The sequence below is a fragment of the Triticum aestivum genome, chromosome 3B (assembly GCF_018294505.1).
Source record: "Triticum aestivum cultivar Chinese Spring chromosome 3B, IWGSC CS RefSeq v2.1, whole genome shotgun sequence".
NCBI lineage: Eukaryota > Viridiplantae > Streptophyta > Magnoliopsida > Poales > Poaceae > Triticum > Triticum aestivum.
Window position 1 is genome coordinate 817,502,849 of NC_057801.1, and position 12,045 is coordinate 817,514,893.

Genomic DNA, 12,045 nt, shown 5'->3' on the forward strand with positions numbered 1-12,045 from the left:
ACCGGAGGAACACTTTGGGTACTACCAAACGTCACAACACAACTGGGTGATTATAAAGGAGTACTACATGTGTCTCCGAAGGTACATGTTGAGTTGGCGTATTTCGAGATTAGGTTTTGTCACTCCGATTGTCGGAGAGGTATCTCTGGGCCCTCTCGGTAATACTCATCACTTAAAGCCTTGCAAGAAGTATAACTAATAAGTTAGTTATGAGATGACGTATTACAGAACGAGTAAAGAGACTTGCCGGTAACGAGATTGAACTAGGTATTGGATACCGACGATCAAATCTCGGGCAAGTAACATACCGATGACAAAGGGAACAACGTATGTTGTTATGCGGTTTGACCGATAAAGATCTTCGTAGAATATGTAGGAACCAATATGGGCATCCAGGTCCCGCTATTGGTTATTGACAGAGAATGGTTTTAGGTCATGTCTACATAGTTCTCGAACCCGTAGGGTCCGCACGCTTAACGTTTCGATGACAGTTTTATTATGAGTTTATAAGTTTTGATGTACCGAAGTTTGTTCAGAGTCCCGGATGTGATCACGGACATGACGAGGAGTCTCGGAATGGTCGAGACATAAAGATTGATATATTGGAAGCCTATGTTTGGACATCGGAATGGTTCCGGGTGAAATCGGCATTTTACCGGAGTACCAGGAGGTTACCGGAACCCCCCGGGGGGTTAATGGGCCTACATGGGCCACGAGGTAGAAGAGGGAAGGAGCCAGGAGGGGGCCGCGCGCCCCTCCCCCTCCTAGTCCGAATAGGACAAGGGAAGGGGGGCGGCGCCCCCCCCTTTCCTTCCCCTCTTCCTCCTCTTTTCCCCCCTTCTCCTACTCCTACTTGGAAAGAGGGAGTCCTACTCCCGGTGGGAGTAGGACTCCCCCCCTTGGTGCGCCCTCTAGGCCGGCCGCCTCCTCCCCCCTGGCTCCTTTATATACGGGGGCGGGGGGCACCCCAAAGACACACAAGTTGATCTACGGATCGTTCCTTAGCCGTGTGCGGTGCCCCCCTCCACCATATTCCACCTCGGTCATATCATCGCGAAGCTTAGGCGAAGCCCTGCGCCGGTAGAACATCATCATCGTCACCACGCCGTCGTGCTGACGGAACTCATCCCCGAAGCTTTGCTGGATCGGAGCCCGAGGATCGTCATCGAGCTGAACGTGTGCTGAACTCGGAGGTGCCGTACATTCGGTGCTTGGATCGGTCGGATCGTGAAGACGTACGACTACATCAACCGCGTTGTGCTAACGCTTCCTCTTACGGTCTACGAGGGTACGTGGACAACACTCTCCCCTCTCGTTGCTATGCCATCACCATGATCTTGCGTGTGCATAGGAAATTTTTTGAAATTACTACGTTCCCCAACAGCATCATCCAGTTTTAAAGGAGAGGACTCCTACAAGAAATGCCCTGCGAAGGCGAGAAACCGAGCAGTAAGGGGATGGTCCGGTAGAAAAAGGGAAGGGTGCATGTGGCTTGTGGTTTTTGTGTTGGGACTGTGTCTTGGAGATAACATGGCGCATAGTCGAGACAACCATATTTCTCCCACACAAATGGTATGGATTTGGGAAGCCCGTACTATCCATATGGTTGAATGTCGGGACCCGTTTGGCACCCGTTTGATGTTCGAACATGCCCGAACGTATGAGGAAGAAATGAGCTTCGACCTTGAAGTGACCATAATCATTTGTTCGCTTCATTTATATGCATCATAGCCCATAGCAACGCACAGGTGTTCTATTGGCTACCACTTATAGATTTATTTTTCATATGCATTCATCGGCCAATACATCTAGTACATCATGACAAAGATGCACATCATGTATCTATTCTAGACCCTATTCATACAATACAGTCGTCCGATCTTAAAATTCTAAGGCACTTAGTGAAACTATAAAGTTTTGCAAGGCAATTCAAAGAAGCACTCGAAATAAAGCAGCCAGGATGGATTTGATATATCAAAATGTCAACATTTATTTCCTAATGGTATTCCAGCATGCGTAGATGGGTAATAAATTCATAATAAGAATTTTTTTTTGTTATCACCATATTTAATATAATAACAATTTAGGAAATTATTGGGATTTGTTTGGCTATTTTTTTTCATTTTATGTTCTCGTGGAACGGCAAAGACCTGGCGAAGCCAGTTTGCATGGTGAGTATTGTTTGTTGCACACGTTTTTAGACCTTCCACGTGAAGTATTCGTGCTAACTACATATATTGCTTTTGCAGGATGGTTATGTGTTGACGAAGCAGCTTTTATTCTAGTTGCTCAAACATTGTGCGAATGAAATTAATGACAACTTTTCTGATATTGTGCGACAATTTCTTAAGATGTCTCAATAATTTTTACTAGATTTTCAGGTAATAATTTGTACTAGATTTTTTAGATGGATCATCACTTTATATGTATGCATTGTCATTTCATCATTTGTTATCAGTTTATATCACAAGTGAAGTGGACTTCAGTTTTTCTGCAATTATGACCGTGTTAAATTGTCTGTACTTGTGAAATTTAACATGCATTATCTTTATATATAATTTTAGTGAAATATTACAGAAGCCCGTGGCAACGCATGTATATTTTGTTAGTAAGAATTTACAGGTGAGGTTGCAATTGCCCAATTGACGTTTCACCGTACCAAAGTACCGAAAGACTAAACCTGGGCAAACGTCGGGCCGGGCCAGGTTTCGGGCCGGGCTTGTAAAAGCCCGACCTTCATTTCTCAAACCCGAGCCTGGCCCGAAGCCCGAAAGCCCGGCCGGAAATACAGGAAAATTGAAGCCCGAGCCCGGCCCGAACTATCTTTCGGGCTGCAAAACAAAGCCCGAGCCCGGCCCGAATGTCAAGCCCAGCCCGGCCCGACCCGGGTTTTTCGGGCCGTGCTCGGGCCGGGCTGCCCATGCCCGGGTTTACGAAAGACTATAGCAAGCATATAGTTTTACCGACGTGGTAGGAGTAGTAATTTGCAACAAAGTACTGCTACCACGTCGTCGCACAAAAAAGAATCCTATTACGTCCGGTACACGGTGATAGAAACCCCATCTGAACCAACCGGCAGGACTCAGTAGCTGCCGTCCACGGTGAAAGCGTACGGCGGGTCGTCCGTCGGCACATCGCTGAACCCGTCGCCTCCGGTGTAGAACCCGGTGAAGTCGACCGGGGATTCCCGAATGAAGGCCTTCTGCAGGCTGATGCCGTACAACTGCCCTTCGCCGTCGACGTGCATCTGCTCGCCCACCTGGACTTCCCTATTAAGAAGCAGCCGCGGCCTCTTGGCCTCCGCGCCCTCGGCTGGGATTAATCCGTCGTCGCTACTCAAGTTTCCTACGAGGCGGTGCAGCGCGTCGGGGTCTCCGACGACCTTGAGGAGGAAGGCGAGCATCAGCTTGGGCCGGCGCTCGGCGTCCTGCACCCGGCGCCACATCGCCGCCACGCGCTCCTCGGTGGCCCTCTGCTCATTCCTCAGCCGAACCACCTCCATGGCCAGCGCCGTACTGCTGATGCCTTCCTCCTCATCGCCGTCCTCCTTCGCGCGCCTGCTGCCGCCGCCGCTCCGCCGGACGATGCGGGGGAGGAGGTGCGTCTGGCCACGGAGGAAGGAGGCGTGCGCGAGCTCCCAGGGGTCCGGGTCCACCTTGCGGAAGCTGGAGAAGTTGGAGTGCTTGAAGTGCGCGGGCAGCAGCATCTCCGAGAGGGCGAAGGGGTCGGTGACGACGAAGCTGTTGCTGGCCGGCCCCTGGGCGACCACGGCGTCGGTCGCCGGGTCGTCCACCATGGCGTATGTCTTGGCCACGAACGGCGCCACCAACGGCGGAGCTACGTGGGGGCGAACTTGGGCAATCGCCCCCCCCCCCCCCCCCCCCCCCCCACCCCGAGCGAAAATGATTTTTTCTTACTACCCCCGTATATTACGTACATCCCACAACCAGAAGCCCATTTATCAACTGGAGTACTAATCTTCGTTACCTGGAGACGAACGAATCCAGCCACCTGCGACCGTGGACGCCTGCGACCAAATTGATTTTCCCTTTGACCTGCCGCTTGCGACCACAGACGCCTGAATATGGGAGTGGGGCACCGGCGTCCGGCAGATCGGCAGATCGGCCGCTGTGGCTTGCCGGCGTGGCCGCATGGGGGGTGGCCACTGGCTGCTGGCGGGCGGCCAGCTAGGGCTAGCCGCTGTTCCATCCACTCCGGCCTCTGCTACGGACAACATCAGGCAACCACATCGGCGCCATGTGGTGCCTCAGTGAGCCGGTGAGCAGCTGCTCTCGCTGGATCTTGCTTTTGCCTCTTGTACGTTGCCTAGTCTGCTAGTCAATCTCTCTCATCTCACCATCTGGGCGTCCTAGCATGCTAGCTAAACTCTGTCAATAGTGCACTGTCAAAGTTATATGACCCTGTCAACACTGCTCACTGGATCTGTGTCTATCTCTCCCCTATGTAAATTGTAGAAAGTTCAATTATTTTGATTCAGACTTTTATTTCACCTTAGTTGAGAAAAATTCTAATTAGGCCATCTCGTCATGGATTTATTCAATTGCATTTTGTACTGAATAGAAAATGTCCTTTACAGTGAGAGGGAGGCAGTGATGCTTAAGGGGGAAACGATTGATGCATTTTTCAAAAGAAAGAGAGGTGATTCCGCTGATGAACTAACAGCAACCAAAGCAATGCTTGTTCACCAATGGACTGTGTTCAGCCTCCTCTGTTGTTGCTCGAATTTGAGCAACACGGACCACATCCTTCGATGACTCAATAGCAAGGACAAAGCTATCAAACTCAAACAAATGAAGTGATATTTCAAGGGATTGAATTCTTGCAGCAGGATCCAGCACTACGTCCACATATTTGGCAATATCCACCTAATCTGTGATGTAGTGTTGCTGTATTGAACTGAATGCTCCAGGGTTAAATGGCATTTTGGTATAGTTCCTTTTGTTATGGAGTAGGTTATATATATAATTAAAATTAGGAATGTATTTTGTAAGCTATTGTGGAGAAGATCAATATAATTGTATAAGTTTCTCGATATTTGCAATATCTAACTTGATGTATTATTATGATTTTGTATTTGAGTTTTTTTACAGCTTCGCCCCTCCAGAGAGTTGTTTCAAGCTCCGCCGCTGGGCGCCACCATGCCTCCGCCGTCGCCGCTCATCTCTACTCTGGACAGCACAGCAAGCAAAGAATGACTCGTGATGTGAAGGATCGAGCAGCTAGCAAAGGGAAAGGGAAATGCTGCGTACTGGTGACAGTGGGAGCCCAGCCAATATAAATGGATACGGCCGGATGCCAAGGCAGGTCGTATATGCTGCGTGGCGTCCCCTCGTCAGGCCAAAAGATCGACCTTGATACGTGTCCCTCCCTGTCAAGTGTCAGCCTCCATAAATTTAAGTAAATTTGATCGAAAGCCCCCCTGTCAACATCTGCATACGTTAGATAACTACTAATTGTAGAGAGTGGTGTGGCCCCCGAGCTGGGTGGGCGCAGTGACGTGCCTCTTCCGTCTTGGCTGAGCAAAGATAGAAACACTATTTTGGACCTCGGTTGTTGCGTATCTACGGGGCGCAGGTGACACTCCTTGTGCCAAATCACAAGTGGTAACACTCCTAAAATGTTCTCTATCACCTTTTAGCAACTAAAGGAACAATCTAACGTGCGGACAGGAGACAACACCCCGGCCAGGCACAATATTAAAAAGGGTTGATGGTGATGGAAATATGAGCAAACTACTACGAGATTTAATCTGAATGAAGAAAAGCTAACTCATGACAGCAATAGTAGAAATTAAACTAATCATGTGAACTAGCATAGTAGATGAATAAACCATATCTTGGACACATACTACAAACATGAATTCTACCACGATCTCGAACAAGAAGGATAGAATTACATACGGTGCAGCGGGAGCAGCACCGCCAACGTTGACGTTGTTGCCCATGTCGTCGAGGATAAGGTTGCCGAGGTCGGGGAAGAAGTCGTCGTTCGCGAAGTCGTTGCTGCTAGCAGTCGCGTGAGTGCGCTCCCCAAAAACCTGATCTCCCCTCTCCCGTACATGATCACGAGAGGCGGGGTTCCGGAGGCCTGTTATGTCAGGACCCCGACTCGATGTCACATCGATCTAGCCGGTAACACCTCATATCACTTTGCGGCCTCACGCACGGTATCCCCACGGGTGTCGCCTTACCTTTGCCCGGGACCGTTTGCGCCTTTTGGCTCACGTATATGATAGTGTCGCTAGCATCCATGTGATAAGGAGCCCGGGCTGACATGACTAGTCGTAAACCCAAAGTGGCACAGACTTACAGGGACAGGCATCCATGACCCAGCTTCGAACGTGTCGGTCATCAGCAAGTGGGTCCGGGCTGTAGCACTGGGCTAGCAGGACTCCGGTAAACCGGGCTGTAGCGGGCTAACAGGACTCCGGTACTCAAAGCGTGACATTTCCCCGAAGGGACAGACACAGGAACGAAGAAGGACACATGCCGGCCAGCCTAAGTGTTCCGGAGCAGTAGCAAGCTACCATGGCTCGTTGGAAACACTAGGAGACATTTCCCGGTAAGAGAGGCTACTGAAGATAAACAACTAGATGGTCAGATCCCACACATACCAAGCATTTCAATAACATACACACAATATGCTCGATATGTGCAAACACAACATGGCATCACAACATGACTCTACGACTCAAGTATTATTCAATAGGCTCCGGGGAGCGAGATATTACAAACATGGGTCTCATGACCCAACAATCAGAGCATACAAGTCAAAGCACAAGCGGAAGCTATCATGTCTGGGTACAGACATCTATAAATGAAAAAGGCTGAGAAGCCTGACTATCTATCAGATCCTGCCGAGGGCACAAGATCGTAGCTGAGGTATCAAGCTAAACGTCGAAGTCCACGCGGAACTACTAGTGAGACTGAAGTCTCTCTGCAAAAACATAAAATAGGCAAACGTGAGTACAAATGTACCCAGCAAGACTTACATCAGAACTAACTACATATGCATCATTATCAACAAAGGGGGTGGTGGGGTTAACTGCAGCAAGCCAGCTTTGACTCTGTGGCTATCCTGAACTACGACTGCAAGTAACTCTTTTGAGGTGGCGCACACGAGTCCACATATTCACCAACCAATACACCACTATGGATCCGCTCCCGTCTCCCTACGAGAACGCCATCCATAGCACTCACGCTTATCTTGCGTATTTTAGAGTATCCACTTTCAATTGTCTATGAACTATGCAAGGGGTCCACGTTTCCATATCCGAGGAATCCGGCTATTCGAATAGATGATGTTAACCCTGCAGGGGTGTACTTCTTCACACACGCTTTCGCCACTTATCGCCCTGTACACGTCATGTACCTCGGCAACCTTCAAGCGGAAGCCGGGCGAGGGAGTCGGCCACGACCTGACTAACCGAACAAGTCTCTAGTCCAGGTTTATCGCCTATTCAGGTTCCATCCGCAAGGAGATCCGGCCGGGGTGTCGCTTACGGCCCCAAACGATGTGTGCAGGGTTCCCAAGCCCACCAACCGGGTGCCACTTGGTACACCGTGCCACGGTGCCTAGTCTGTCCCAAGCCCACCTGTACCGGGTGCCACTTGGTAGACTACTAACACTACCTACAAACACCAGAAACTAGTTGCAACTCCTGGACAGAGATCAAGTTGATTAATAAGTCGAGAGAGCTTGGAGCGCCCGGAGCCCAATGTGTGGTAGTAACTGATCATGGATCACAAACACAGAACTCAGTTCCTGGGGACGGCTGCAATGAGACAACCCACCATGTACTCCTACATGGCCTCTCACCGCTACCTTTACCAAATCGTGTTCACACACTTAGCTCACGCACATTGGGACATGTTCACACGCCTCTGATTCATCCCCGATGAATCAGACCTGACTCAACTCTAAGCAGTAGCAGGCATGACAAACAAGCATGAATGAGTAGGCACAACAGGGCTCAAACAACTCCTACTCATGCTAGTGGGTTTCATCTATTTACTGTGGCAATGACAGGTCATGCAAAGGATAAAGGGGTTCAGCTACCGCAGCAAGTAACAGATGAATCGGTGTTGTCCTAATGCAGTAAAAGAGAGCAGGAGCGAGAGAGTGGGATTTTATCGGAATGAACAAGGGGGTTTTGCTTGCCTGGCACTTCTGAAGATAACATTGAGTCTTCATCAGTGTCAACGATCACATCCTCGGTATCACGTCTATCGAGAGGGGACAAATACCGGCAACACAGAAGGAAACACAATCAATGCAATGCACAATATGATGCATGATCATGACATAGCAAAATGAATGTGTTTTGGGCTAATGCATCTAGCAACAAGTTAAATGAAGTTGGTTTGAATACAAGATTCAAATTCAAACTCCATATGTGATTATTCAAATGTCATTCACTTCATTTGCCCTAAACAGTAGTGATAAGTTGTTCTAACATGCATGAAAATGGTACAGATGGATTCCTTGAATTTTTCTGATAATTTTTCATATATAATTTATTTCATTTGGAGTTACGGTTAATTTTCTATGATTTATTGAAGTTTAAACAATTTTCTGGAATTTTCTGATTTATTTTAAATCCAGAAAATCATTTAATGCGTCAGCATGACATCACCTTGACGTCAGCAGGTCAACAGGGCGCCTCCAGGTCAAACCTGACCAGTGGGGTCCACTGGTCAGTGACCCAGGGCTGTTTAGTGTCAATGGCAGGTGGGGCCCTGCTGTCAGTGTCACGATTAATTAACAGAATTGATTAACTTTAAACTAATCCTAAACTAGAATTAGTCAGGGCCGGGCCCACATGTCATTGACCCAGGGGGGGTCAAACCCCTGGTCAGCGGGGCCTAACCCGCCGGCGGCTTGACGCCGGCGAGGCCGAGACGGCGGAGAAAGTGCATTTGCACGTTACGGCCACCAAACGGGAGGCGGAGAGCATCTACGAGCTCCTGGGAACGAGCCGCAGCTCTTGGTGGTGATGGTTGAGCTCGGGGTGGCCGGAGACGTCGCCGGCGACGACTTTGGCGGTCGCCGGAGTTCGGGCGAGCTCGGGCTCGACGCTGCGGTGCACTAGAGGGGATAAGGGAGGGCGCTGCAGGCTCCTGGGAGGGCGGCGAACTTGGTAGCATACTCGGGCGCCAGCTGGGGTGGCCCTGGCCACGGCGGCGCCATGGTCAGCGGCGGCCGGAGTTCGGCCGCGACGGGGCTATGGCCTAGAGCTCGCAAACGCGAGGGGAGAGAGAGGGGTTCTGCACAGAGGCTCACCGCGGAGCTGTAGGGAGGGTCAGTGGGCTCGGGGGCGCGCCGGAGTGGCCGAATTCGACGGAGACAGCACCGGGGCCGAAGCTCGGAGATGATGACGATGGCGGCTGCTCGGGGCCCTTCCGGTCACGTGGTTCGGTGAGGGGGTTGGCGACGAGGTGCAGGAGCTCGGGAGCACGTCGGAGAGGGGAGGGGGTGGCCGTGGTCATGGCTACGGCGAGCGGCGCTCCCAGGTGCGTTCGGTGACGAGAGGGAGGAAGAACAGAGGAGGAGGAGGGGGTCCAGAGAGAGAGAGACGATCGAGGGGGGTCGGGGCCGTCTTCGTGGCGTCGCGAGGGGGTCGGGGAGGCTGCCACGGCGAAGCAGGAGGTGGAGGCCTCCGCGTGCGCGCGTGCGTGCGGTGTCCGTCCTCCTGGCAGAGGAGGAAGAAGACAAGGGGGAGGAGGAGGTGGGCTGGGCCGCGGGAGGAGCCGGGCCGGCTGGGCTGCACGGGTGCTAGGCCAGATGGGCGCTAGGTGGGGCTGCAGGTAAGTGGGCTTCTCTCTCTCTTTTTTTCTTATTTACTGTTCTGTTTTATTTTTGTTCTGTTTGTTTTGATTTAGTTTAACAACTAAATCATTTAAATAAATTCTGTAGATTTTTATGTGGCTTGCTAAAATATATACAAAGCCACTCACAAACTTCCAGAATTATTGGAGTCATATTTAATATATAATAAATATAAATCCAAAGAAAATAGCTATTGGATTAATTCAAATGGCCAAAATAAATATCTCTGTGACTCCAAAAATATTGGTTTAAATTTTACCTCTCACCAATATTTCCATGGATTAACAGGAACATTTTCTTGGACTCATTTGATGAAATTTAAATGTTGGTTATTTTTAGAGGTCTTCTGAGGCTTTGAAAATTCCTCAATTCAAGTTTCATTTGAATTTAAACATGATGCAGCAAGAGGTCTAGCCTAGTGCATTACCAGAAGCTAGGGATGTGACAACTCACCCCCACTAAACAAGAATCTCGCCTCGAGATTCAAGCGTAGGGTAAGGTGAAAGGGGAACGCAAACTAGTATAATCTTCACGATCCCGGTTGCACTTCAAATGAACGTTGATTTGAACACCATCTTTGTCTTGTCGTCTTGCTCTGAGAATTCCTATCAACATGACATGGAGGGAAGAAGGAGACTCTAGAAGGATCGGTCTTCTCGAAGATCGAACAACTCAGGATTAACTTCCGGAATGAGACATAGAACCACCTCTCGGGTTGAGACACGAGATACACACCAAGAGGGGTGGAAGAAACGGATGACGAAGGTTCACTAGGTGGACAACAATTCCACACTTAAGAAGGTGGTAATCGATGGTTAACGTAGCGAGGAGTTGAATTGTCTTAATACCATAACGATACACCTTAGGGAAGGTGACTCGTAGAGATATTTCCTTAAGTGGCAAAAAGAATTACTTTTGATTCAGAGATCATTGAAACTCTTTATACCAGCATAAGGCAATTCACAACGATCGTTTGGAGGGGGTCAGTAGATTGGCATACTCGGACTTGGATGATGTGGATTACCTTGTTGAAGACAACGTAATGGATGAATTTTGCTTATCACCGAAAATGGAAGAGACCCATGGTAGAATGGCACAATGGTGGTGCAAGCTGGGAACAAAATGCGAATGCTGGAATGATTCTAGTAACTGGGGAAGAACCCAACAATAGAGGGTGATTTCACTGTTGAAGTGGTTATAGCATAACCGAGGAAATCTGGGGCAATCCCAGCTAGTGCCGATGATAAGACGTAGCGCTTGTGCGTGCTCTCAAGGACTTGAGCATTTCCATATTCATCAAAGTTTTACCAACATCCGTGTCAAGGATCCTGGCAACACAACTTGCTACCATGATGAATGGTGATGGAGGATGCAGATGCGAAGGAGGATAACACTTTCTCAGATTTCACCTTAGCGAGGCCAAGCGAATAAAATCTGGATGAACGACCGAGAGACATTTAGCACTCCGCTCCTAATGTTCTCCTTAATGTGCTAGCGTAATACACCCATAGATATGGTTTGATATCTAGAACATCAAGTAAAAGGTCGGACTTCGGGAGCAATAGAATCCATAAGGAACAGTTACGGAGGTAAATCCTACGAAATCCTTATGGGGAGGTGGCTAACTTCCTCAACCAAGATACTACAATAATAGGTCTTCCGGCTGGGTGTGTTGGCCACGACATCCACTTTACCGGTTATCGAGGGACCAATATTATAGTTCTTGGGAAATGTTCCAACCATCATATCTGCCTGAGATTCAGATCTGGTTGGTGTCAGGATATTCCAGACTCATCGAGTCTAGGAAGAAAAATGAAAGTTTGCAACACAAATCGACGAGATGACGTTGCAAGATTCTCGGGAAATGAACTACGATAGCAAGCTCCAAAACATGAGCTAGTTCTGCTACAAACATGTGAACACGTTGTCCCAGACAAGCATGCCCACCTGGTAGTCTTACAATAAAACACTACCGAGTTCTGGTTGGGAGCCATCATCGAGGATATCGAAGTTCTTTCATAAGTCCGGATTAGCTCTTATGAGGATACTCCTTCTCCTTGAACGAATCAGTCGGTGGCTTGATGTGCTAGGATACACATATGGAATGAAGATGATCAGTCTATCAAACCACAGAATACTTCGCACGTGCATAACTGACTTGGGATGGTTCCAGAGGAGGCAAAAACATGCTTTCTC

At 49.1% G+C, this 12,045-nt stretch overlaps 1 protein-coding gene across 1 annotated transcript; it reads right to left on the reverse strand.

Annotated features, from left to right (window-relative positions):
• Positions 1-3,082: 3,082 nt before the first annotated feature.
• On the reverse strand, positions 3,083-5,182 carry LOC123066829 (heat stress transcription factor C-2a-like). The gene is made up of 2 exons (XM_044489833.1): positions 5,161-5,182; positions 3,083-3,828 (listed from the first exon to the last, which is right to left on the reverse strand). The coding sequence occupies exons 1-2, from the start codon at positions 5,180-5,182 to the stop codon at positions 3,083-3,085; spliced, it is 768 nt and encodes a 255-aa protein (XP_044345768.1).
• Positions 5,183-12,045: the final 6,863 nt, after the last annotated feature.

Excerpts from the sequence above, each read along its gene's own strand:
- LOC123066829 (XM_044489833.1), bottom strand. The coding sequence starts at position 5,182 with ATGAGCGGCGACGGCGGAGGCA. Across the intron at positions 3,829-5,160 it reads GAGCGGCGACGGCGGAGGCA|TGGTGGCGCCGTTCGTGGCC; the intron begins TGGTGGCGCCCA and ends TAGCTCCGCCGT.